This window comes from Choloepus didactylus, chromosome 7, assembly GCF_015220235.1.
Source record: "Choloepus didactylus isolate mChoDid1 chromosome 7, mChoDid1.pri, whole genome shotgun sequence".
NCBI classification, from domain to species: domain Eukaryota; kingdom Metazoa; phylum Chordata; class Mammalia; order Pilosa; family Megalonychidae; genus Choloepus; species Choloepus didactylus.
The window spans coordinates 110,517,584-110,545,376 of record NC_051313.1 but is presented as its reverse complement, the minus strand read 5'-3'; the positions used below and the strand labels follow the sequence as shown (position 1 = coordinate 110,545,376).

The 27,793-nt window shown below is 47.6% G+C and overlaps 1 protein-coding gene and 1 pseudogene across 2 annotated transcripts; one reads left to right on the top strand and one right to left on the bottom strand.

Annotated features, from left to right (window-relative positions):
* Positions 1 to 1,679: 1,679 nt before the first annotated feature.
* LOC119540700 lies at positions 1,680 to 4,556 on the top strand (annotated as a pseudogene).
* An 8,716-nt stretch (positions 4,557 to 13,272) lies between these two features.
* UNC5CL (unc-5 family C-terminal like) lies at positions 13,273 to 27,364 on the bottom strand. 2 transcript variants are annotated; one of them, XM_037843440.1, is made up of 9 exons: positions 27,305 to 27,364; positions 22,359 to 22,804; positions 21,528 to 21,828; positions 20,495 to 20,757; positions 19,731 to 19,832; positions 17,538 to 17,605; positions 16,581 to 16,681; positions 16,326 to 16,439; positions 13,273 to 14,977 (listed from the first exon to the last, which is right to left on the bottom strand). In XM_037843440.1, the coding sequence occupies exons 2-9, from the start codon at positions 22,741 to 22,743 to the stop codon at positions 14,755 to 14,757; spliced, it is 1,557 nt and encodes a 518-aa protein (XP_037699368.1). In that variant the 5' UTR covers positions 22,744 to 22,804; positions 27,305 to 27,364; the 3' UTR covers positions 13,273 to 14,754. The 2 variants fall into 2 exon arrangements, with proteins under 2 accessions (XP_037699368.1, XP_037699367.1); XM_037843439.1 differs by lacking the exon at positions 27,305 to 27,364 and adding an exon at positions 27,038 to 27,280.
* Between the last annotated feature and the right edge of the window lie 429 nt (positions 27,365 to 27,793).

The following is a 27,793-nucleotide window of genomic DNA, read 5'->3' as shown; positions in this document are numbered from 1 at the left end:
AAAGCAACAAGGATCCTGCCAGAAAGGGAGAGCAGCAGGTGCATGAGTGTGGGCCTGGAGCAGACCACGCTGTAGTTTGCAGTGGGCAGACCCCAATCTGGGGGCACTGGAGCCTCACTAAGTATTCTGGGACACCACTTTACAGATAAGAACACTCTCCCAGGGAGCTGCCTAACGGGCTTACTGTTTTTAATTGAGCAGACATGGACAGAGAGGCAGCATGTCAAAGTGAAGAGAGAACAGACTGTGGGGAGAAAACAGAACAAGTTCCAGCCAGTCATTTCATCTCACAGAGCCTCAGTTTTCTCACCAATAAAATGGAGAGCATAATACCTACTGTGCAGAATGTTGTATGAATTAGACCTTCAGGCACTGTGACAAGAACATGGTAGTTGCTCAATAAATTGAAACTGTGATCATTTGGGGTGGGGGGCATTGGGAGGCTAGTGTGCTTGGGTGCCCAAACCCTGTCTTAACCACTCTGAAATACAGAATCCTTACCTTCAAAGGGCACCTGGTCTAATAAGAGTCAGAGATAGAGATGAGACAGAGAGAGAAATAGACACCAATTTGGGCACAGTAGTCTCTTTCCAGACAAGTTTCCCTTAAATAAAATTTTGATTGGCACAAATGTATTTTTGTATATTGTGGTCTCATGATGCATGCAGAGTGAGCATGATTAAAACACAAGGAGGTGGGGTCTGGAGAGGGAAAGGGTGGTAAAGCAGGATCCAAAGCGAGGGTAGAGATTTTGGCAAAGAATCTTGGGAAAGATGAAGGAAGATGGGGCAGAGTAAAACAGAGCCTCTGAGGAGCTTCCCTTCTGCGTCTGCAAGAAGGAAGAACAGCGAGGCATGCCCCGGCCAGGCCAGTGGGGACCAAGGGTTATCAAAGGCTTAGGGAGGGGAGCCGAGGCGGGCAACCCCCGGTGTGCTGAGTACATCAAATACAGGTTCTCCGACTTTTTTTCTTTCTTTCTCATGAATAGCTTAATTATATTCTGGAGGCTGAGTCAACTCCCTGAGTTGTAAAGTCAAAAGGCATTGACAACAAAGTATTAAAGTAAAGCGGTGGTTATATCAAAAGGACACAGTTGGTCAAAGGTAGGAAGTTTGAATATAAATGAATAATGGCTCTATTTCCAGCAACATTTATACGAGATTCTAAGTATACTTTTATTGAATGAATAAATGAAGGAAAGAGGAAGGACAGAAGGAAGGGTGGGACTTGAAGGTGAGTCTGGGTGGAGCATAGGTCCTATTATATTAAAAATTACATTCAAATTCACCATTCACCATGAAGACACACTGAAGAAACTGCATTTCCAGAGAAAGACACATTAAACAGGATCGAAAATGTACATTTTGAAGGGATTCACGACAGCTCTACCGAAGGAGCCCACTGATGCCCAGATGGGCAGAGGGGCCCCTGGGAGCCCCCAGCCCCACTCCTTTATCCACATGGGTGATTCCAGCATGAACATGGCACCACAAGAGCAAGTGGATCACAGCTTTCCTTCTCAGATTTCAGGACCACTGATGAACAGAATGGCCCCAGAAAACCCCCAGCCTTGCCCTTTGTCAACATGGGTGATTCCAGCACAAACTTGATACCGAGAATCCAGCTGATCCCATACCCTGATGAGCAGAGTGCCCCTTGAGACTCCCCAGCCAGATCAAATGGTCAAGCATGTGCTTGGTACCTCAGGATCAACCAATTCCTCTACATGGAGGAAGCATCATGACCGCACTTCCTTCTCCCACAAACAGCATGAAGAATTGGAGTCTCTATTCAGCCAGACCATGTTTCCAGATTAAAATATCCAGAAGGAGCTTGCTTTGAAACTCAACATAGAGGAGTCAAGAGTGAAGATTTAATTCAGGAACCGGCGATTCAAACTGAGGAAGCAGCAGCAGCAGCAGCAACAGTGATCAGTAGAGAAACCAAGCTAGATCCTCCAGCCAAGGAGAATGTGCCCACCTCACCCAGAGCAAGCACCATCCTTATTCTTTTTTTCCTGTGGTTTCACATTCCTACAGCTTCCTTCCCACCTCAGCCATTAGGCACTTCCAATTGGGCACAGGACTCTGCCTTCACTGAGAACCCCACAAGTGACACCCAAATGCAAGATCCACAGTTGGAAATGCTCATTGCCTCAGTTCCTGCTTTGTACTCCGATGCTTATGACATATTCCAAATCATGGAATTGTACAGCTTTCCTGATGAGAATGAGATATCCAGCTCTTCCTTCAGCTGTCTCTATCAGCATCTCCCATCCACAAGACCTCAGCCAGAAGGACAGGGTAACACTCTCGGCAGCTTTGCTGGTCCAGCTGTAGATCTTTCTCCAGAGTAAACCTGGTCCAGGGGGACAAGCCAAGGCTTTAAAGCCTACCGTCTAAGATACAGCCTGGAATTCCAAATAGTAATAGCAAATAGTATAGGCCTGATAGAGGTAGTTTCTTACCACCTCTTGCACTTGCCTCTCTTCTCTCATTTGTCTACTTTTTAACTCAGGTATTTGGGTCACTGTCACTTTGACTTCCATGGAAATCTTGTAAGAACTAGATATTTTCCAAGTATAGCTCAGCCCCACACAATCAGCCCCCACAACCCCCCCCCCCCCGGGAAAAGCCTTTCTGGTCTCTCTCAAGTGGCCAGTGAGACTCCAAAATGTCCTCTTTCCAAAACTATCTTGTACTTTTTAAAAGAGTGATATAAAGACTGGGGCACTAAGGGTCATTCACTTTTTTTTAATAAACTACTTTATAGATCAGTTTTAGGTTTATAGAAAAATTGTGCAGAAAGAGAACAGAGTTCTCACATGATTCCTCTCCCCCCATCCCCTGGGCACAGTTTCCTCTATTATTAACATTTTGTATTAGTGCGGTATGTGGTTACAACTGATGAACCTATATTGATACATTATTACCTAAAGTCCATAGTTTACATTAAGGTTCACTCTTTTTGTTGTACAGTTCTATGGTTTTTGACAAATGCATAATGTCATATATCCCTCACAGTATCTTTCAGAATAGTTTCATTGCCCTAAACATGACCTAGGCTCCATCTATTTGTCCTTTCTCCCATACTTGGAACCTCTGGCAACCACTGGTGTTTTTACTGTTTCCATAGTTTTGCCTTTTCCAGAATGTCAAATAGTTGGGATCTTACAGCCTGTAGTCTTTCCAGACTGGCTTCTTTCACTTAACAATATTTATCTAAGGTTCTCCATGTCTTTTCGTGGCTTGAGAGGTCATTTCTTTTTTATTGCTGAATGATATTCCAATATATGGATGTACCACAGTTGGTTTATCTATACACTCACTGAAGACATCTTGGTTGCTTGCAGTTTTTGACAATTATAAATAAAGATGCTATAAATTTTAAAAATAATTTTAAAAATTAAAAAATAAAAAGGCATTGGCACCAGACGGCCCACATTTACTCTTCTGGGAATGCACCCATCTTATCTGTGTGACAACACAGAGAGCAGGGTACTAGTTTTGTCATCTCCATTCTACAGATGGGGAAACAGGCTCAGAGAAATGAAGTCACTCATTACCAAGGTCACCCAGCTACCAAGTGGAGAAGACAGCATTCAAAAACAGGGCTATCTAATACCAAACTTACACTCTCCCTCATTTTGATGCAGGATGTTTATCAATATACTTGTTGCTGCAATGAAGCAAAATATATTTAAATGTGTGGTGGCATATAAACCTACACATGTGCTAATATGTCATAGAATTATATTCAAAGACATACAAAAAAAGAATAGGTACTTGCATAAATGGGTAATATCTAACTAAGGCTTCTGATCTAGTTAATTGTATTGTGCCAACACTAAATTTCTGAATTTAATCATGCAAGATGCCACCACCAGGGGAAGCTGGGTGATGGGTCTACAGGACTTCACTGTACTCTTTTTGCAACTTCTTGTGAGTCTATAATTAGTGCAAGGTAAAAGTTGAAAAATAAATGTAGAAACATCCTGGTGAAAATATTCATAAAATACTTGCCTCCCCTGCTGAGAAAACTAAACCCAAGTATCCCCCACCTCAAAAGTCTTCTGCAGGACTATTGGGGTCAGGACCCTAAATGCAGTTGTCTAGTGAGGAGGCTGTATTCTAAATAGCTCCCCGTGAGCAGAAAGCAAGAATAGTAATAATTCATCCCTCATTCCAAATCAAGTAAAATGTCATCACCCACCCCTTTCTTAGTAGACTCTTTTATGGTTTTATTTTAGGGTAACCTAAGTTTTCTGACCTCACCTGCCTATAGAGGGGCTCACATTTACAGATATCACCCATGTTTCACTGTTTTTGCCCCCATTCATTATTACGGTGCTCTCACCCCACCCCAAATCTCATGCAATTGTTGCTGAGGAATGCTGGAGGGGTCTCACACAAGCCCACAGACCATCTGCTTGTGTTTGCTGCACACCCCCAGGCCCATCTGTGGATGCCCTCGGATGCTCCAGGGTGCTGCCCCACCAGGCCCCTCTGCCAGGTCTGGAGATCACGGGGGTCTGGGCCCAGGGGGCTGCCTTCTGACATTGACCAACTCAACCCAAGCCCTGGTGCCTCTTCTCCATGGACTCCCCTCACCTGAAGCCACTCAGCAGTCCATGCGGAAGGCGGGCAAATGCCCTCGCGGGCAATGATTGGCTGCCTGGACTCACAGCAGAGCAGCCCATGTATCAGAGAACTTTTGAAAACAGCTCCTAAATTCTCCCTCAGACATTCAGAGATGAGTCCAAAGTTCTGGAACACAAATACAATCATAGAAAGAGCTCACATCTACTGAGCACTTACCATTTGCCAGACCCTGTGCCAAGCAGTTCACATGGGTAAACACATTTAATTCTGACAGATACATGAGATGCTGTAACAACGATCCCCAACAATAATACCATGGTTTAAAGGAAGAAGTTTATTTCTCTCACATCACATCAGAGGGAGTCTTCTGGGTCAGTGGGTGGCTCTGTTTCAGGCAGAGGTTCGGTGACCCAGGCTCGCTCCATCTTGTTTCTCTGCCTTTGCCTGAGATGTGGCCGTCATCTGCATGGTGAAAGCTGGGCCACTGCCATGTTGGTTTGCCTCAGGTGGAAAGGATAAAGGCAGTATGAGGAGGCACACTGATTGCTCTAGGGCACCGAGCCTGGAAGTCTCACACATCACTCCCCTCACGTTCTGTAAGTGAGAATGTAGTCATGCAGCCTTACCTAAGTGCAGGGAGATGGCAAGTATGTGCCCAATGCAATTCTTTTATAGTTAAAGAAAGGGAAAATCCATTTACCGTCTTGCCTCATGGTTATGCCCAAAGTTTCTCGATATGGATAAATGCTTGCCATAGGGAATAGCTATCTGGTCGGATAAACTAATTTCGGCAAATGACACAAAGCCAGGCCCCTTTCAAATAAACTATATGTTTTGCATGTTTTAATAGGTATCTAGAAGAGATACAAGATCCAGAAGTATAGCTTTAATGGGGACAGGGATTTTGGCAGATTCTTTTGGATTGACATCTGAGTCCAGCTTTTAGGAAAAGGAAGATTTGGACTTGAGTCCAGAGCCTAAGCTTAGAAAAATAACTGAACCATTCTGCCCTCAGTTCTTTGTAGGAGAGAATCCAAGGAGTTAATAGATGTGGCATGGCCTAACAGGCTGTGAGGAGCTGTGAGGGATTACTTTTGGTCTGGGGCTCTTGCAGTTTCCACTGCCAAAGTTACACTATGGGAAAGTGGTCTTCTCCAAGATCTGGGCTTAGGATGAACAGATTTCCAAAGCTGAGCCTCAAGAAGGCTGGCAGGAGTTTGTGAGTGTGCGTGTGTGTGTGTGTGCACATGCACACCTGCAGATGCTCAGCCAGCTGGGCAAGTCAGTAATTTATCCACATGGATGACTTGATTTGATTGAGTTAATAAGTACTTATTGAACACAGTTTCCTGAAGGCCTGCAGTAAATTGGGTGCTATACAGGAACACTATAAATTTTTACAACCCCACATTCTTCAAATATTGGAATAGTATAAAAGATAACTGAGGAGTAAGAGGAAGGAAGAGCAAACAATAGAAAAGGAGGGGCCACAGGAAGAGTATTAGAAGAGAAGGTGGAGGGTTGGTTGTCGTTCTCGTTTCCAAGCACCAGTGAGTGTGTTCACCAACGAGAGCTAACTGACCCATCATGCTAATTACTAAAATACATAATCTGTCCTAGTCTGAGCAAACATTCATTAAACAGCTCATGTTTGCTGAGTGCTTATTAAGTGCCAGACAGTATGCTAAGTGTTTTATATACATTATATCATTTAATCTTACAACCCCGAAGACTGATAATATGATTATGGCACTATTGTTAGTCCCATTTTAAGGATGAAGAAATGAAGGCAGACTTAAGTCACCCAGTTAGTAAATGGCAGATCGAGGTTGAAAACCCAGGCCTGTCCGAGTCTGACACTGTTCCCTTAACCAACATGCCTGACTACCAACTGCTGGCCATAGACCTAAATCTCCTCATTTGTGAAGTGGAGCCACTCCATCCAGCTCTTCTTGCCCTATAGGGTTGTTGTGAGGATGCACTGAGTAATGACTGCTAAGGTGCACTGTGACCCTACAAAGCGTTATGCAATAGGTTTAAACAACATTGCTCCAAGTTTTGCTGCAATGATCCTACTTTAGACAGTTGGAGACCAAAACAGTCAAAAGAGTGACCAAGATTAAAATAGGCCTAGTCTGCTTGGAAACAGCTTTGGAGGAAGGGTGTTGTTTACTTGCCCTGCAGACAACAGTTCCAACCGAGTCCCAAGAGCTCACGATTGTTTTTACTCCTGATCACCTCATCAGAACATCTGGGAATCAACAGCGTAGGTCTTACAGGGTGCTTGCCCCTGCCACGGGATTCTGTCACTCAGAATCCCAGCTTCATCTCCCTCTTTGGATCTTTTCTGGATGCTTGACAATCAGCAAACTCACTGCTACTTCTAAAACTCCACTCCTGAAATTTAATCCCCATACAGTAAAATTATTGTTCTGTTTTAAGCTAATACTTCAAGTACTTAAAAAGATGATTTAAAAATCACCATGGATCTAAGTCCTGCAGAGTGTTCTCCACACCTCCAGAGGTGACAACAATCTTATAAATGTCACCACAGCTTTAGGGATTCCATACCCAGAAGGTTCTGGAATCACCCAATCTTAATCTTGTCCCAGTTGACTCCAATTCCCCACCCCACATACATACTATGTCTTCCCTCAGAGATAAACCTGAACTCAGAACAATCTTGCTGTTGTATTTTGTTGCTTGGGAGCATAGAAGGTGAGGAGGAGGAGGGAAGATGGAGATCAGGAAAAGTGCTCTAAGGACTCCATGCACCTTATACTCTAAGGAACAAACTAACCAGGTAAATGAAAGGAGAGATGGTGCTCCTCAGGAACACTCTCTACTCACCCACCACCACCATCTGCACAGGCCCACATCCATGAAGGCTTTGTGTGTCTGTGTTTACTCTCCACAATGCAGGAAGAAGAAAATGAAGGAAGGCATGTGGGAGTTGTCCAAGATCCTATAAGATTCAGCCTCCAAGATGGTCCCCAATGATACACATCTCCTGATGACACTCTTGGGTGGTTCCCTCCCAAAGTGTGTAACCAATAAAATCCAGTGGAAGGGATGGTGTGTGATTTCTGAGGCTCGGTCATAACTGGCCCTGCAGGGTCCTGGGAGAAGCCAGCCCTCGTGCTGGGAGGACTTCCGAGCAATCCCTTGGAGAGCCCCACAAGGAGAGAAACTGAGAGCCTGCCCCTGCCCCTGCCAATAGGCCAGCATCCACCTGCCAGCCATATAAGTGAGCCACCATGCAAGGGGACCCGTTAATCCCAGTCAAGCCTTCAGGTGGCTGCAACTTCTTAAGAGCCTGAGCCAAAATCTGCTCTGGAATTCCTGACCCACAGAAATCACGATAGATAATAAATGACTATTGTTGCTTTAATTCACCAAGTTTTGGGCTGATCTGTTACAATGCAGACCCCATGAAATAATATAGGGTTAAGTGGTGTTAGGGTTTATGCTCCAAGCAAGAGAAACCAATTCTGGCAAATGTAAAACAAAAGGGACTTTTCAGGGGGTGGGAGGTATCAACACCAAATCTGTGAGAAGGCTGGATGCCCAAAATTAGGGACCCTGGCCACATGAGCAACAGAACGCCAGCCCTGGTTCAGAAAGAGGAACAGTCAGGTAGACACACGTCCATGGCTCTGAACCACCACTAACCACTCCACACATCCCCAGTCTACTCTCCCAGGACTCAATGTCTGGGGTGACAGGGACATAGATTATGTCTAAGCCCCTGGCTGCGTCAAGGGCAAGAGAGAAAGGATCTGCAACTTTGGTACTATCTCCCACTAAGAATACTCCCAGTAGGGAAAGACGATTCCTGAAAGGAAATTGGGGTGCTACTAGAGAGGGACACAGGATGTTCTGCAGCCAAATCAATAAACGTACAGCCCAGAGCCCACTGCATGGTGTTACAAAGAGAAAGACCCGAATATTATTGAACCAGACCACGTGCAGGCGATGGGCTGAGTTATTTACGTTCATCACCTCCTTATTCTCATGACAGTCTTTCAAGGAGGGTGGTGTGATTCCCACCATTCAGACAAGGAGATGAAGCCTCAGAGAGGTTAAGTAACTTGCCCAGGTCTGCATGGAAAGTGATGGAACTGGTTTTTAAGTTCAAGTCTGTGGGGATCCAGAGTCCTCATTTGTCCCACATTTTCAGGCTTCCAGGACTTGGAGTCAAGGGATTGCAACCACATTCTGCTGTGATAAAATTGAATAGCATTCATTAAGGAGAGTAGACAGCCTGAAGTCAAGGGGCCACCAGGTCTGCTCCCAAGACAGAATGTACCCGGGTCATATCTGACCAGCTTGGCCCCGGAGATAGTCATAGTCAGAAAGAACAGCACAGAAACACAGAGGAGGGGGGTTTCCAGAAATTGAGAGTTGCCAAGCGCGCAGGCCGTGCTGAGGGCCAGTGTACTGAAAGCGGACCTCTTCTGCCTTCTAGCCACAGATATCCTCTTCAGCCAGAGTGCAAAGAAGCCCAACTTTGGAGAAGCATGTTGGGTGGGTATACAGTGGGCATAAGCAATACTTGAGGGCTTACCTGGTAGATCTCCAAGGCAAACTTATCAAGGGGTCCTCTTCTCTCTCGTACACTCTCCTTATGGACCAGGCATTAAGCCCTTCCTCACCCCCATCTCCGCTGCCCAACCTACTCAGAAACTTTTCTACAATCCCGCTCTCATCCACGTTAGCATTTTGTGTACTCTTAATTTTATGATTGCTTCTTTCCTAGTTTGTTTGCAAAACAAATTTATTTCCATCTGAAGACTGATAGCTAATATGAAAATATTCTCATCCTTGGGCTAATGTTTTTATGATATTGTGACAGTAACAAGCAAGTACCGATATTAGCTTTTTGTTGGCCAAGAGCCATAACATCTCTACCAACAAGAAACTCACACAGGCTAGAAAAAAAGCTAGCAAGAAAAGCTTACCTAAAGATAAGGAAAAAAATGAAGAATCACCATGATTCCAAGTACATAGTAAGGAACCAAATATTAGAGTAAGTAGTCAAATATTCAGCTGAGTAGATGAATAAACATACCTAGCTAAGGCTCTAAGAGGAGGAATAAAGATGAAAGATCTCATAAAAGAGTATTTTACAGACCAATAACTTTGTTTTGTCTTGTGTTTAAATTTGAGGATGGGAAAATCAACATAGGATTATTGCCTTTTCATTTTGCCAAGTAAGGACATCTTAATAAAACCACAATCTCTATCACTATCCTTTCACAACATAATAGGCCCTTGGACACCAGCAAAGTAGGAAGGGCATGATCATAGAAAAAAAGGACGGTCTTTCTAGAGAAGGAATCATTAGCACATTAGGTAGGGGTCATATTTGTACAATAAGCTAGTCCACTGCTAGCTAGTTTAAGCAAAAAAGAATGTGTTATGGAACTTAGATATTTCAACAACTCATTGGAAGGGTTAAATAAATAGACCCTTAAGCTAAACTTCCAGTATTGACTTCCCAAACCACACAACAGAACTGGACCATCAAGGAAATTGCTGCCTGTGCAACAGCAGCCAGGAAGCTGCCACGTCAGGAGGCTGCTGCCACCGTTTCTGGCTCCTGGACCACTCCAGCTCCTCAAAATAAGCACCAGCCTCAAGTCCTGTTCAACTCCCAGCATTATTCAATTCCAAATCCAAGTCTTGCATGAGTTCAACTGGTTGATGGAAACTAAGCCTATCTAGATCTTCATCTGCCCAGGAGTCTGGGAGGTGTTTTCAGTTTTTCAGTACAGGAAGACACATGGGGCTGGAAAGGTACAGAGTACAGCAGTTCACCACTGTTGGCAAGCTTTTGCTGCATACCTGAGAATTTGTCAAGGTCTGATTCTGGATTATAGAATCACATTTTTGTGCACTAGCATGAGAGTCGTCTGAGGGATGTGCCCAGTCATGCTTTACTGAGAGGATTCTGAAGGTCAGTGACATCCCTCAGGCATCTGTTGAGGGTATGACCCTTCTTGTGGAGAGTTTGCTGCCTGGGACCCTGGCATTCAACCACACTCTGGGTGTAGTGGACATCTGTCATATCTGTCCATCAACCTTTGAGAAGCTTTTCCGTATTTGGGGATATTTGCATGTAATGAGTTCTCATCTCCCCAATATTGAAATCAAAATTCAAATTCCCAGGCTCCTTTGCAGCTAAGATTCAGACATGTAATCTGGACTCTTTCAAGCAGATGCTGCCACTTGAGATTTGGTTCAGAAGTAAGGAGCACAAAGCAGCAGACAGTGCATGGAGCTTCCACTTTTGCTGGCATGGAGAGGCAAATGCTTTCACAGGTGGTGGTGAGGTCTGGTTCTAACTCAGAAGTGGCAACATTGGTGGTGGCAGGAGTGACTGCAGTAAAGGCATGTTCCTGCAATCTGGTACTCAGTAGCAGCAGTCCCAGCAATACAGTTTCCTCCTTGAGCTGGCTCTACAGCACAGTAGAGCTCAAAACCATTTCCCCAGCCCTCCAAATGACTGTTGATCCTTCAGTATCGTTTAATAAATTCCCTCTCTTCCTCAAGCAGAGAGGATGCTGTTATCGGCAACCATGAAGCCACCTGATGTGCTGGGCAAGCTAGGAGCACCTGACTGAACCCACTGCCTCTACCCAGTCTGCAGCGTGAGCCATTCCTGTAGTAGAAAGCATCTGCCCAGACCTCATCACCACTTCCTTCTTGAGTCAGGTGGGGAGAAGGTTGGAGGGCAAGTGCCCTTCCCTCTGATTCCCACCATCCCAGGATCTCCTAGAGTACAAGAATACTCTTCTTCATTATTTTTATCACCAACACTTTGTGCATGGCTTTGCACAGAGTGGGTATCCAGCAAATATTTGGTGAATGAATAAATGAATGGCCAAGGGTACACTATAAAGAATACCAAGCTGGATCCGTGATCTAGACATGTGCTGTCCATTACAGCAGCCAATAACCACTTAGCACTTAAAATGTGACTACTGTGACCAAGGATCTCAATTTTTATTTTATTTCGATTCATTGAAATTTAAAAACCGATACTCAATTTGGTTTTTGGGAAGCTTCTAATGTGTTTATCTTGCGTGTGTAAACCCACTTTTCCAATGGTAACTTTTTGAAAGCTAAATGCAAGTCAAGTATTTCCGATGAAAATTTAGAGTCCAAACTGAGATGTGTATAACTATAAAATACACACCAGATTTCTAAGGCTTAGCATGCAAAAAATAATGTAAAATAGATCATTTTTTATCAATTTTTATATTGATTACATGTTGAAATGATATTTTGGATCTGTTAGGTTAATAAAATACATTATTAAAATTGACTTTGCCTATTTCTTTTTACATTTTTTTAATGTGGCTACTAGAAAATCTTAAATTACACATGTGCCTTGCATGATATTTCTATTGGACCATGCAGATCTGGATATTAGTGTGAATGTCAAGTGCTCAGGGAGGGGTGCTGAGGACACTTTTTACCCCTGAGCACTGGAGCTTCTTACACTGCAGACCTCATTCCCCTCCCAGCCTCTGTTTAAACTTGACAGGATAAAGTTCACACATGGGCCTCCATAACTTGCGTAAAAGCAGAAGTTACAAATTTGGTGTTTTTTAAAGACTAGGCAGGTAACACCTCTCAGGAGAAAGGGCTGGAGGTAAGGCACCAATTGTTCTATTTAAAGGCAACACACAAAGTAAAAATCCCCAGATGAATGTTCCTTGGATCATCAATGTGCCATCTCTGCAGAGGTCCACAGAATCAAAGGAAGCTCTTTGAGAGCTTCTAATATGATCGCTTCATGCCAAGGGTGACGAGACCGATGCCTGGAGAGATGGAGCTGTGCAAGTTAGGGCAAGAGTGGAGCTAAGGGTAGGTCTCCTGATGACCACACGTGCATGCCCCCTTTATGTAGTGGGTGTCAATAAATTTATATCACGTTTGATTTGAGAAAGGAACCACACACACACACACACACACACACAGGAATCCCACAGCTGGCCCCCTACCCCCAAGATTTCCAAAGTTCTGTTTCCGGTCACTGGATCCCATGCTGAGGAATTGCGGCAGGGGCCAGACACATTCTACCCCATCACAGGAACCTCCGAGGCTTCCCATCACAATTTCAAAAGACCTGAAGCTCTTAGAGTGATTTGTTCCAGAGTTGATGGGAACACAAAATAAAGATGCCTTTGACTGACTCGGAGAGCAAGGAAGAGATCGTGGGAGTGAATGAGAAAACAGTAGTGGGATTATGGGGGAGAAAGATGCTCTTTCTAATCCAATCCTGAACCAAGTAGAGGGCAGGCAGGCAGAGGAACCAACCAGGAGTGGCCTGGCAGCCTCTGGTGGGGTGGAGAGGGCTAATAAGAAGGGCCAGAGAGAATGGGGGGCGGGGAGGGGGGGCTGCCGAGGAGGGGAGGGATGCAAGGGCCAGACTCTGAAGGCTTGCTTCTAACAGAAAGGAAAGCAAATCCCCCTGATTTACCATGCTGGCCTTAGAAAATTTTCATACTGGAAGTACAGTCTACAAAATGCCTCTCTCTAACTTGTCCTCCTAGGTACAATTTTACCCAATGAAACCATTCATACCCACATCAAAATTTACCAATCTGAGCAAAATAGTAACAAAGACAGACAATTTTCATATTTTATCATATTTCTCGTCATAGAAAAAGCTTTAATATTTTTAATTAAATACAGAAGCAAATTGTTTTTCTTGTCAGATAAATTGCTTTCCTGCCCTTGAACAAATTAAAACACCTGTTTGCACACAACAGCATTGCCAGAATTGAGTCAAATCCCCTTTGTTCCCCCTTCAGGATCTAGCCTATTCATCTCTTTTCCACGCAGAGTAGGTGCTGAATAAATATTTGTTGACTGAATGGGGTGTTGTTTAATCCCTATCCTTTATTTCCTTGTCTTGAACTGGATTTTGGTCTATGGGAAAATATCCCCACCCATCCATTCCTAGGGTAGCCCAGCCTCTTTCAACGGCCTTTGGGACAAACTTTGGCTCCCAGACATTGGCCTGAGGGGAAGGACTGAGGAATTCAGAGACAGAGCCGGAAACACAAAGACCCAGCACAGAACAATAACTAGGTAGAGAAAAAAAGATGCAAAGACATGTAACAGAGAGTCACACGGATGCCAAGCAGGACAGGGAGACCACGGGGAGGTGGCCACAGAGAGACACAGTCAGAGACATTTAAAGCCCTCTCAGTTTGAGACAGAGATAAAAGAAAGATAATCATGACATTTCTTTTCAGCGTTAACATGTTATAATAGAGATCATGGAAGAAAAGAAAGGAAGACAAGACATGAGCAGGAGGTTAAGGGAGCACAGAAAGACCAAGGAGACAGAAGTGGCCAGTCAGGTATGACTGACCATCTCCAAGTCTGCCCTTGAACCCCGCCCTGCCCTCACCTCACACCCATCGGGCTGGTCTCTTTAAAGCCTCCAGCGTTCCATGCTCACTCTCAGCTCCTTCAGAAAGTCTCGCCAGCATCTTGCCCCCTTCCTGTTGCTGAAGATCTCTGAACTACTCTTTGAATGTCCAAATCCTCTCCCTCCAACACCCACCAGGAAGCATTCTCACTGCCCCAGCCCACACTCAGCTCTCTCCCATCTCAAATCCTGAGGCCCAGACAGCTCATTGCTTGCCCACATCATGACTCCCCAGGAGAAGTGTGCACGTGTCAAGGCTCCAACCCCTATCACATATATTCCAGTTTTCCCTTGGGATGCTCAGCCCGGTGCTGGGTATGTACCAAGTACGCAATGAATACTTGTGGACTGACAAGTCCCCAAAGAGCGCCAACAGGGCAACCCACCCTGCTGACGATCCAGGTGGTCCATTAAATAGCTTCCAGGAGGCTGGCCATCTCCTGGGTTCCTGCACCCCCTGCCGGCCAGGAAGGGATCTGCCATTTGGAGAAAGTTTGCCAACCAGAAGGAAGGGCCCCCTCAGGGAGGGTGCCGATAGCACTTGGGCCTCACAGTGGGCCCTGGGCAATGACTGGTCCAGGGTTCTGCTGAGGTATCCGCTGCTGTGTCCTTCTTAGATGTGGGCCCCCCCTAGGGCCCAGCGCCTTCCCCTGCTATGGTGCTACAGACAGACTTGCACTCTGCCCCACCCGAGCTGGGTGTTCAGAGCTTCTCATCCAGCTCCAGGCCCTGGTTATCCTGGGCGCCCCTGAGGGCGAGGAATGGGCTGCCATGGTCCGTCTCGCTCAGGTAGTTCTGGATGGCAGAGGCGCAGTCCAGCCGCTCCATGACGGTCATGAGGTAATGCAGCTCCTGCAGGCTGCCGTTCTGCTCCTCAAACAGCTCCAGGATGGCGGCTGCCGGGCTGCGCTGGCAGGACAGAAACCTGGCCGGGAGGTAGGAGGAGAATGAGCAGCTGTATGAAATGGCCTCTAAGGTCCCCTCCAGCTCTGATGTTCTGCCATTGCTTCTCTATCTCCATACCCCACCCTTACCCCCAACAAAACACACTCTTCTTGGCCTCACCCCAGCCTCCTAACTGGCCTCCTTCCCCCCACGCCACAACATCCTGCCCACCATAGAGGAAATAATTGTTCTGGAACCCTGCTCTTATCCTGACCCTCTCCTGCTCCAAGACCTTCCAGAATCTCCTCCCTCTGCTAAGCGAGCCCACACTCCTGACTTCATCCACCAGGCAACCATGCCCTACTTTTCTGAACTTGCTTCTCACCCTCCCAGCCTGAACCTTCCTTAGGCCTGCCCCCTCCCCACCTTGCACAGGTCCTACTCACAACCACCACTGCTCCCCCAAAATGGTTGCTCTCCCCTTCCCCACCACCTCCTCCCTGAAGCCCTTTTTAAGTCCCACCTCCCACGCAGAAGTAACCATTCTGGTCTCCCCTTTTCACAGTTCAGACTTCCCATCATTGCTTCCACAATTATTTACTATTCTTTTTTCAGCTAGTCTGTATCTCTGTTCATTTTCAACCTGTTCTACAATATTGGATACATACAGTAAGGCACTAGGAATGCTTGCCTTTATTTTTTAATCTCTCTGTATCCCTCACTAGAGTGTGAGCTCCCAGGGGCAAGGAACATGTCTTGTTCATCTTGGATCCCAGTGCCTAGCAGTTTTCAGAACATAATAAGGGCTTGATAAGTGCTTGCTGTATGGATGATTTTAAATTCCACTCTGCCTTCAGGGTCCAGCTCTAACCCCATCTCCTCGGTGAAGTCTTCCCTGACCACTGCACTCATAGTCTGGGCACTGGGACTCAGCTCAGAATTTTTCTTCAACTGATTTCCTTATGAGTCTTTCCCAGGCAGACCTAGGACACTGCATTGCCCCCATTATTACTAACATTTATTGAGCAATTAGCATGTGCCAGGCACCAGGCTAATGCTTTACACACTTTCTTTCAGAGAACAGCATGTCAAACACTCAATATGTACCCAATGGCTTGCATGTTAACTAATCATTTAAAAATATTATTATTAAACTAATCATTAAAAATATTTCTCAATATTTCTATGTGCCAGACATCATTCTAGGTACTGAAGATACAGGGATAAGTAGAAAAAGCTGCTCTTATATGGCAAGAAAGGGGGGGAGTAACCCTTCTCTGGCTTATAAGTCACTCCCTTGTCTGTGGTTCAGTCCCCGAGATGCCCTGAGGGCCCCCAACCCGAATCCACCCTCCTCTCCCATCTGCAGACCTTGCACCTTTCCTTACCGGATTTTCATGCCGCAGAGCCCCAGGTGGGAAGCCAGTCTGCGCCAGTCATTGCCTGTGACGCTATTTGGTTCCAACAACATCTGCAGCTGTTCAAAGAGCTCCGGAGGCAGTCTGGGGCAAGGGAAAAACGGAGGGAGCAAAGAGACCCAATCTGGTTTCCCTCCTCCCCCAGACACTGTACTCCATTCTGTGGAGCACTGGGGTAGGAATCCCAAGCATCCCCAGGTAGCAGCCCAGGTGGCCCCACCTTACCTATTGCACGGGGTCGGTTGGGAGACTGGGGGAGGCACTGCCCAGGATTCCTCTTCTGATGCCTGGAACCTGAGGATTTCCATGTACTTTGTCTCCAAGCCCTGAGCCAACAGAGGGGCAGGCGACACACTTAGGGACCAGCAAGAAGCTGGGGAGCCTACCTCCATTCCTCATGTCTCTCTGTTCACCTGTCACCCAGGGTCATTTTACCAGTACCCTCTGCCTTCCACTTTCCCAACACCAGAATCCCTCTTCAGCTTTAAGTTTGTTCTCTGAGCTCTTTGTGAACTGGGACATGAAGACCAAACAGGGTGCATCCTAAGACACCAGAAGTCTTGGGCAGGGTCATGGGGCCAGGGAGGTCTCCCAATAATAGAGACACTGAATCAACTCACACGTGCCCCCTTCCCTCTATTCCTCCTTTCCCTGGTTCCTCCCCCGACCACCCCCAAGTGATGAACGAGGGATACTGGCCCACCCTCCACTAAGATGGACACGCAAGTGTCCCAAAGACTGTCCAACCCTGACTTCCTCATCCCTTCCTCCAGTGGGGAGGAGAGAACCTAATTCCCATCCCCTCTGCTGAAAACCCCCTTCCTGGTCATTCCCAACACTGAAGATGCACAACATCACCTCTCAAATGTAGACAGCCTAAGCAAGAACTACTTCTCCCTGAGGCTCCAGCCTCTCTGGGTTTGGAGAATGAGTTCATCTAGGGTTTGGTTCTTTCATCGTCTGCTGGATTTATCCGTTGGTAGACAAGAGCGAGGAGGGTTACCTGGAGGTCACATGGCCCCAGCCCCTCAAAGAGCTGGTATGGCTGCTCTGTGAAAAATCCCATCTCTGCCTGCTTGACCATGTGGTCAGGACCATCCTCACCAGGCACCAGTCCCCTCACCCACTTTTCCCAGGCCTCCCCTAGGCCTTGCTCTGCCTCTCCCCCGAGCTCCTACTCACATCCTGGAAGGTGTGCATGGTAACAATGATCTCATTGGTCAATGCCGAGCAGTCCTCACTCTCGCTGGCTACAAAGAGAAGGAGAGGAAGTGGTGGGTGAGAGACCAGAAGTTAAAGTTAAGTCTACAGAGGCAGGGCAAGATGGCATCGTGGTGAGGTGTACGTTTTAGTTACTCCTCCAGGGCAGTAGGTAGAAAGCCAGGAACTGCGTGGACCAGACACCCCAGAGCAATTTGACTTTGCGTATATGTCATACAACACTCATGAACATGTGCAACTGCTGAGATCAGCGAAATCTTTGATTTAAAAAAAAGAAGTCAATAAAAAAAAAAAAAATGAAAAAAATATGCAGAGCCCCCTTGAGGAGCTGGTGGAGAATGCAGGGGTGTTGGGCTTCCCCACCACAGTGGTTGCTAACATGACCACAGACATAGGGGACTAGTGGTTTGATGGGTTGAGCCCTCTACCACAGGACTTGCCCTTGGGAAGACTGTTGCTGCAAAGGAGAGGCTAGGCCTCCCTATAATTGTGCCTAAGAGCCTCCTCCCGAATGCCTCTTTGTTGCTCAGATGTGGCCCTCTCTCTCTAGCTAAGCCAACTTGAAAGGTGAAATCACTGCCCTTCCCGCTACGTGGGATCAGACACCCAGGGGAGTGGATCTCCCTGGCAACATGGAATATGACCCCCGGGGCAGAACACAGACCCGGCATCGTGGGATGGAGAACATCTTCTTGACCAAAAGGGGTATATGAAAGGAAATGAAACAAGCTTCAGTGGCAGAGAGATTCCAAAAGGAGCTGAGAGGTCACTCTGATGGGCACTCTTACATACAATAAAGACAACCCTTTTTAGGTTCTAGTGAATTGGAGCAGCTAGCAGTAAATACCTGAAACTATCAAACCACAACCCAGGACCCATGAATCTTGAAGACGATTGTATAAAAATGTAGCTTATGAGGGGTGACAATGTAATTAGGAAAGCCATATGGACCACACTCCCCTTGGTCTAGTTTATGGATGGATGAGTAGAAAAATGGGGGAAGGAAAAAAACAAACAAACAAACAAAGGCACCCAGTGTTCTTTGCTTTAATTGCTCTTTTCTCACTTTGATTATTCTTGTTATTTTTATGTGTGTGGTAATGAAGGTGTCAGGAATTGATTTTGGTGATGAATGCACAACTATGTAACGGTACTGTGAACATTTGAGTATACGCTTTGTTTTGTATGACTGCATGGTATATGAATATATCTCAATAAAATGAATTAAAAAAAAAGGTAAATAAGGACGCAAAGGAAGGGGCTTAGGCCTGCAAGATTTTTCAAGAGGAATAAAGTGTTCTGAGTCAAGGGTGCCGTCAAAATGCTGCTAAACAAAAAACACACCAGCATGTCACTCTCCTTAGGGGGTGCAGGAATTGGTGGCCTGAAGGAGAAATTTAGAAAGCAGTTTGTAAAACTGGTGGCCTGAAGGAGCAGTTTACAAAGCCCTTTTCTGGGTTTTAATCCCATTTTGTCCTCATAGTAGACCTCTGAGGAGTAAATGTTTGTACTCATTTTGCAGTTGAGAAATAGGAGGCTTGAGGGATATCATTCACTAGCCCAGTGAGCCCCGACCAGTGAGGGGTGGTCCTAGAGTTTGAACTTCATGCTCTCTCCGTCCCCTTCTCTTCCCACCCTGTCGTATGGATTCTCCTAGAACTTAGATGAGGGTGAAGGAAGTGAAGGGTATAACGGTCAGAAGTACCTTCCGAGGCCATGAATCATTAGGTTACATAAAACTCGGCATGTGTGAAAGGTGCTTCATAAATATGATCAGGTTCAATAAACTACCTTTATAAAGTTTATTTTGTGTGTATGATGGATGTCTGGATGAAGAATACCATAAAACAATATCAGTAATTACAACTGATATTGTATATTTCCAAAGAGAAAAAAGTAGAAAACATTGCAAGGCAGTGCACAGAATTAAAGCAAAACAATCGGAAAAAAAAAAAAAAGTAAAGTCTACAGTGAGCCTTTGGAAATCTAGGGGAAGCTGGGGCAGGACACTCTCTCTGCAAAGATCTATTGTGGTGCCTCGCCTTTAAGAGAAGTTCTGAGTGCATGCCGACTGAGAGCTGCAGAGCTCCAGGGTTACCCTCTCCAGGCTGAGGAGAGGAAGGGCAGAAGCTGCACCTGGGGCTCCTACACTACCTGCTTTTCTCCGGAAGCAGAAGGAGCGGAAGGGGCACTTTCCATGCCAGATGTGGAGATGAGGAACCAGCTGGCAGCTGCTATCATCCACATTCTCCCAACCTGCAGAGGAGGCAGAGAGAGGGAGGCCTTCAGAGAGGGGGCCCTACCCCAAATGTTTAGAGAGGGCCTACTCTGTGGCAGCACCTTGCTGGGTGCAGGAACAGAGGCAAGAGACTCTCAAGAGGATGTGAGTCTCCCAGAGCCTGGGCAGGGGGCTCCTTAAATGGTCTTCCTTCTCCCACTATGCACACAGCTTCCCCCATCCCACCCAGAAGAGAAGCCGCCATGCACATGTGCCCAACAACACACACCCCCTAGGAGCCCTCAGCCATTCTGGCAGCCCAAGCCATAAAGGAACGAGGGCTCCACCAGAGAAGATTGGTACTCCTACTCCCAACACCAGCTCCACGCAGGTGGGAAATAAAAGCTGCACCCTTGCCCCCTTCTTGCGAGTATACCACCGCTCTTCCCTACCTCCCAAGGGACATCACCCTGTCCTTCCACAAAGGTCAGGTGGGCAGCAGTGGGAGAAAGCAGGCAAAGATGGGGGCTGCTGGAGGCAGCAGCGGAAGCCAGGGCTTCTCCCTGAAGCTGCTGCCTGCCCAAGTTGAGGAAAGAAACTCAAGGTTCCAGGATTTCCACCCTTTCTTGGGGAGGCCCAGCACCCCCTGGCTCTGGCGGGGCTCCCTACCACCTGTTCTCCTGTCCCCTTCCTCCCTCACCCTCGGAGATGTACTTGAGTTTCAGGCACTGGTCCCCTCGGGCCCCGGTGAAATCGAAGAGCTGGCAGGGCCCGTGCAGGCGTCCGCCATGTGGCTGCTCGTTGGTCATGGCCCACTGCAGGGCGCAGGGTGTGTTGTTGAGGAAGTAGACCCGCAGCTGCAGGTGGGACTGCCCCGGTGCCAGGGGCGAGCAGAACACGGCCAGCTGCAGCCACTTGCGGGCTGCCCGTCCCACAGGCACCTCCAGCACACAGGTGTAGAGGCTGCAGAGGAAGATGGTGGTAGGGACCCATGGCAGGTGGTCAGTGGGGAGGCTGAGACACAAGTGCACCTACCACCTGCTCCCACCTGCACTCAGGGCCTCCGTGGGGGGCTCCAAGGAGGCGAGGAGGGAAGACAGAAGGCTAGGAGGAGCTGGTAAGGGGCAGGGAGGCATGGGGGAGGTTCACCAGTTGGGGAACCAGCCAGTAATCTGGGTCAGGGAAAAGTAGGGAAGTGCCCTCATGGTCCCCATGCTTGGGAACGGGATCCCACATTGGCCCTGCACTTGTCAATGGGCGAGGAGACTGGGAGGCACAAGGATCTAACATCCTAGAAAGACAAAGAGAAGGGGGACAGACATGAAATGGAATGCAGCCTTAGAGAATTGGAGGGAACAGACAGCCCTAGAGAGTTTGGGGACATCTTGAACAGAAGCATAGGACAGAGACAGACCATTTTAGAGCCAGGAGTGAGGATGGGACAGGTCCCTGCTAGACAGAGGGACGGAGTTGCATTGGACACTTCTAGACAGGCAGAGAGAAAGCAGTGGGATGCACAGTCCTGGACAGGGTTGGAAGGAGCCAAGCTGCCATAGACACATGGACAGAGGGACAGGAGGGGGACAGGGGGCAAAGGGGTTTCCAGACCATCTCAGATAGATAAAGAATCAGTTCTGTACAGAGATGAGACTGAGGCAGGCAGAGAAAGGGGACAAAAAAGACAGCCCCAGAGGGATGACAGCAGGAAGACAGGCTGGTGGTCACAAGCCTACCTGAAGTGGGAGAGGAGGATGCGACATTCATCACGGGAGGTGTGGGCCCCTGGCCGCCCCAGGGGTCTCCAGGCCTTGGTGTCGAGCAAGGTAGTGTTGCTGCTGTAGGTGCAGGCATGGCTGGGCTGCTGGGCGCAGTGTTTGAACGAGAGGGTGCAGGGCTTCAGGAACGAGGTCCCGTGGGGGCCGCATGCCACCACAGGGCTCACCAGAGCCTGGGTTCGAGACAGCGACGGGGCATCCGACAGGTCCCACACCAAGACCAGTGACACCCTCTCTTGGCGGCCCACGGGTACAGCACCTGGGGAGACGGAGAGCTGAGATGGGGCTGGCAGGGCACATCCCTCCCCAGAGAAAGAGGCCAGGGTGGGAGGGTAGGTGGGGGAGGGGAGCCCAGGAGAGATGGTGCCCAGCAGGGGACACAGGGAGGCAAGATGATGAATGGGCAAGATGATTCTGAGCTGACTTGTGGTATAATCAAGTCACCCTTGTCCCTTCCAGGGCTGCTGTTAGCCTATACAGTGTATTGTGTGAATCTGCAAAAGATGCTCTTCCTTCAGACACTTTGTTTCTATTTATTAGAGAATTGTCAAATACTGATTCTGCTAGAACTTCCATCTGCCAGAAAATTGTCATAAAAGATATGATTTGTCCGCCTTTGAAGTCAATAAAGTTATAATAAAAATGTAAACAGTTTTCAAAACTATGAGGACTTCCATGAAGGTGCTCCCTTAGATGCAGTGTCCTTGTGCAGTGCACAATCTGAACAACCATAAGCTGCCACCTCTGAAGGTGGAGGACTCTATGGAAAAAGGGGCCAGGAGCCATTACCTGGTGGGATGAGCAGGGAGATGCCCATATCTTGGAGCAACAGGCAGCCACCCCGGTAATCCACCTCTCGAGCCGAAAACACCAACAGTTTGTGCATCAGCTGCCGGACGACAGTCTGGCCTTGGGTGGGTGTGTGCAGTTCCTGGTAGAAGGCAGCAATCTCTGACACGGTGGCCGGTGGGCACTGCCTCGGGGGCTCATTTTCTGATAGAGGGATAGGCACAGGCGCTGGCTCCTCTTGGCCATCCGGCTTCCGGCAGGCCCCCAGCCGCCAGCGAGGACAGTGCCATCGGAGACACTGGGCCAGAAGGAGGGCACTTGCCACTGGGACCCCCACCAGAAGTAGGAACTGGGAGGGCTGGACGGAACTCTCATCGGGGCGCATCCGCCTGGTCCCACGATGTCACTGCCTTCCCTACACCCCTGTGCCAGCGAAGGCCAGGGGCCTGGGGGAGAAAGAAGGAGTCAGTGCCAGGTTAAAGTGTTGTGGGGGGCAAAACTTGGCTTCTAGGAGGCTGCAATGAGGGAGCAAGTTGTCTTCATTCCAGTTCACCCTGCACACCCCAGTCAGATCAAGTTCCTTTAATAGGATTTCACCTACTTCTCTCCTACTCAAGATCCTACCATAGCTCCCCATGATCTAGTTAAAGTCCTCTGAGGTAGAAAGAACTTGAGTTTGGAGTTAGGGGATGTGAGTTCAAATGCCAGCTTGGTCACTGGCTGGGCGAGCATGTCCTATTGCTTAATGTTTCTCAGTTTCCTCATCTGTCAAAATATACACATTAATCTATTTCTGCTGACATGGAAAAATCTTTAAGTGGGAAAAGCATGTCACAGAGAAATAAACATCCTATGATCTCATTAGTATAAAAACACAAAGTTATCTACAAGTACATATATCTATCTATGGATGTGTATACGGAAATGTCAATGCATAGAAAAACATCTGGGATAGTGCTGTCCTATAAAAATATAAGGCAGATCATACAATAATTCTATATTTAAATTTCTGAGGAGCTGCCAAACTCTTTTCCACAGTGGCTACAATCTCACTGCTAGGTATATACCCCAAAGATTGAAAGCAGGGACTCGAATAAATATTTTCCCACCGATGGTCACAGCGCCACCATTCACAATTACCAAACAATAGAAGCAACCCAAGTGTCCATCAACAGATGAATGGATAAACAAAACGTGACATAGCCATACAATAAATTATTGTATGAATCCACTTATATGAAATGTCCAGAATAAGCAAATCCATAGAGACAGAAAGTGTAGAGGTTACCAAGGATCGGGGTGAGGGGGGAATGGGGTGTTACTGCTTCATAGGAACAAAGTTTCTGTTTGGGGTGATGAAAAAGTTTTGGTAATGGATGATAGTGATGATAGCACAACATTGTAAAGGTAATTAATGCCACTGCATGGTATACTTAAAAATGGTTAAAACGGCAAAATTTGTTAGATATAAATTACTGTAATTAAAAAAAAAAAAAGAACCAGTTGGGGATACACACACACACACACACATATATATATACACACACACATAATGCAAGCCACATCTGTAATTTTACTTTTCCAACTACATCAAAAACATAAAAAGAAAGAGGAGAAAATAATTTTAATAATGTATTTTATTTAACCTAACATAGCCAATTTATGATCATTTCAACATGTAATCCGTATAAGATTATTCATGAAATATTTTACATTCTTTTTTCCCATGCTGAGTTTTTGAAATCCATGTGTGTTTTACATTTATAGTCCATCTCTACTGGGACTTACATTTCAAAGTGCCAGTGGCCACATGTGGCAAGCAACTACTGCCTTGGACAGCAAAGATCCAGAAAGTCACAAACCATTCACATTTGTTACTACCAGAGAGAAGACAGATGGAGAAAGTGGAAGGTGGGAACAGGAATTTCAATCTTCTTCAGCTCCTTTTCTGGTATTCTTTGACGGTTTCACACCCAGTATGTATTTTGTATTAATTCTCTGATTCCTTTTAAAAGCTCTTAAAAGTGAAAACAAAATACATTACCTCACAGTGTGATTGTGAGGATTGCATGAGATTGTGTGAAAAGCAGTTGCAGACAATAAATCACTGTCCAAATGTTTTGTTTATTTATGCCCTCCCTGTGTCAGAAGGATCTGACCATATCAGAAAGGTCTCAGAGGGATACTAGAAACACAAGAGTAACAAAAGTTAAAAGCGGAAGCCAAAAAAGAAAGAAAAACAAAGGTGGAGGCCTACAGTGAAGCTGGCATGTGGCAGGACAAAAGCACACACTGAACGCCAGTTCGCCTGGTTACTCAGAGGCCACCTTGGCTTTCAGCAGCCTCCCCTGACAAATGTCAGCTCTTCCTGAGGCCCTCCACAATCGCCTTCGTCCTTCCTACCTTCTCTCTTCCCCGCTAATTTACAACACCCCTACCCTCTGGCCAAACTGGGCTCCTCTCCTTTCCGGAACTCTAACCTCTGGCGTTCGCTCCTGCGGTCTTCTGCTTCACCCCTCACCTGCTTTCTCCACCCTTCCCACCTGCCTCAACTGGACCCCCTCCTACTCGATAGCGCCTCTCCCTGGCTCATCCCATCCTTGACAGTCTCGCCCCACTCTCAAATCTATCTCCACTGCCATCTCATTCAGACTGAATAACTCTGGATTGTATGCTGCCCGATAAGGTTTCCTACACAACTGAACATTTGCTGAGCACTGGCGGTGTACCAGGCACTGTGGGGAATTCAGTTCCATAGATAACATCTTATTTGGCTCTCAAGGAGCTTAGGAGGAAACAGAATTCATTCACTCTGTAACTATTGGTGAGCGCCTACTGGTCATCCTAGGTTGAGACCCTGGAGCACAGTATCCTCCCCCAAGGTCCTCCCAGGCCCCTCTGGTTGATCCACCAGGGTCTGCACCAGAAAAACTTCCCCGCTCCCTTCGCTCACACTGTCCACCTAGAGCTGAGGCTTCGCCCCAAGCCTCCAGCTCCTTCCTTATCCCCAATGCACTCCTTACCTTCTTCCCTCCTTCCCCAGGTCTCATGAAGACCAAGCCCCTCCCTGGGTCCTCCCAGACAGGGACAGACACTCCTCAGCATCCTCAGGCTTGAAGACTGAAGCAGGACCTGTTTCCCCTGCATCCTCACTGAAAATGTAGACTGGAAGGGAAGGTCTGTTACCTTTGTCTTAAAATCAATTCTACAGACAGGGAAACCAGCCTGCTTGGGGCTGGGCCTCTTGCAGGGCATACAGGTGAATCAGGAGTTGGTAATGCCCCAAATTCAATGGGAATGGGGGATGGAGCAGCAGCCTTCCCTTATGTCCCATCCATTCCTTTTGGTTCTCCCACATTAATAATAACAGTAATTATAACTGTAATAATCTCTCACATTTGCAGAGCTTTACTCTGTGTCGCACACTGTGTTAAAGCACTCTGCGTGACTTTTCTCATCTGGTCCTCAGAGCAGCCTTATGAGCTCGGTGTGATTTTTCTCTCCAGTTCACACAGAAGGGAGCCAAATTTTCTCCCCACGATGAGGATGGCTGGGGGGTTATTAAGCTACAACTAGAAGGCAGAAGTGAGGGAAGAGCAGGGATGACCCCCTTCCTCCCTCCACCCCTATTTTTTCCCAGCTTTCTTCCCTTCCACCTCTAGAGGAAATGAAGTTGGGAGAAAGAAAAACAAAAATAAAAATACAGAACTAAAGGTACATTCTTGTTTCCACAGTAAATGACGCTTCCCATCCCCAGACACCAGGGACAGAGAATGGGCCAGCTACGGTGAAAGAAAGGAGGGGGCCTGCTCCATTTCTATAGCAACTACCTTCCTGGGGCCTCCAAAGACCAGAGTCCAAATCCTCGCTATCCCATTGGGTGATGAGCTGTGCCCCCTTGCCCAGCCTCTCAACCAGGAGCACTTGTTATCTCCTGCTCCCCAAAGCTCTCTGGGCCTCTCACGGGGAGCCCATTCATCAGCCTGGCCTGGAGCAGGTTAACTCCCCCCCAGCTCAGCCCTGGGTCTCCGAGGCTGTCAGCACTCCATCTCTCCCTTGCCCCGGGACGGGGAAGCATCCGAGCTTTGCTGAGTGGGGTTTACAGTACTGCAGCCAGCTGAGTGTGAACTGGAGCGTCCCAGCCTCATGCCTGGAACCCTCATTACCCACTCCTCTACTTCATCTCAATGAAGTTCCAGACCCCAGCTCATCCTGTGCAGCAGGTCCCCCAGATGAGGGCCCTTTTGAATGCCGCCATCACCTGTTCTTCAGCAGTTGCCTCCTCCAGCACAAAGACCCAGATACCTGCTGCAAAGCTCTGCTCAAACCCTTGCCCCACTCACTGGTTCTCCCCGTGTCTACCCAGCACCTGACAGGTCTTCAGTTATTGTGGGACATACCAGTTTGAGTGATTACAAATGTAAGTCCTGGACGGTATTCATTAGCATAGTATTAATTTCCACAGTAAACGGAATCATCACACCTGGTCCTCACAGCCGCCAGCATGGCCCATCCCCAGGTCTCATTTTCCTCCCCTCCCCCAGCAGAGGGTCCCCACACTGGCCAGCCAGGCAGAGCTGGCCTGGCTCCTCCCCTGAGCCCCAGGTGACCCCATCACAATGCCCAACCCCCACCACCACCACCACCACCACCACCAGCTGTGCCAGCCAGGTGCTCACCTTACTGTCTAGGGGCTCCCACAGGCTGGTGGCTTGTCCAGGAACAGTAGTTCCTTCTCTTGGAAAGAGAGGTCAGCGAGACCCAGTCACCAGGCTAGCAGACAAGTGGAGGTGGGTAGGGAATCGGGCAGGAGTGGCCTGGCGCTTCCCAGCAGAGTCCCGCCTCCCAGCTGCCCTAAAGACGGGTGGAGGAGCTTGACCTGTCTGTTGGCAAAGTCCAGCTGAGGTGGAGGAGTAGCTGTGGATCCTAGAAGCCCGTGGACTTACCAGTCTACATCTGGAAGGGAGGAGCACAGGGAGCGGACAGCCCAAGTAAGGGAAAAACCCTTGAAACCCCTCCCTACAGTGCCCTCTGCTGGTCTGTGGCCATCCCCAGCCAGAGGCTGCTAAAATGAGCAGGGGAGGAGGGAAACTTAACCAGAGCTTCTCAAACTGTAAGGTGTACACAAATCACCCAGGGATCCTGTTAAAATGCAGCTTCCCATTCCATAGATCTGGGGCGACATGAGATTCTGCATCTCTAAGAAGTTCCCAGGTAAGGCCAGTGCAGCCGGTCCAGGGAGCTTACACAATGTCTAGTTCCACCGCTCCCCTCAGAGAGATGGAGAAGGCACTGAGAAGGTTAAGGACTCCTAAGTCAAGTTGCTGGCAGCACTGGGGGAGGCAGAGGGGGGAGGGGGTGACTATATCTGCTCCCTTCCCAGTGCTCTTTCCATTCTCCATACTGGGCACCCAGAATTGGCAGAGGAGACCTGA

Coding starts and splice junctions, on each gene's coding strand:
- UNC5CL (XM_037843440.1), bottom strand. CDS start 22,743: ATGCGCCCCGATGAGAGTTCCGTCCAGCCCTCCCAGTTCCTACTTCTG. Junction 20,758..21,527: donor ATCCTCCTCTCCCACTTCAG/GTAGGCTTGTGA, acceptor CTTCCTCTGCAG/CCTCTACACCTGTGTGCTGG. Junction 16,682..17,537: donor CCATGCACACCTTCCAGGAT/GTGAGTAGGAGC, acceptor CTGTTGGCTCAG/GGCTTGGAGACAAAGTACAT.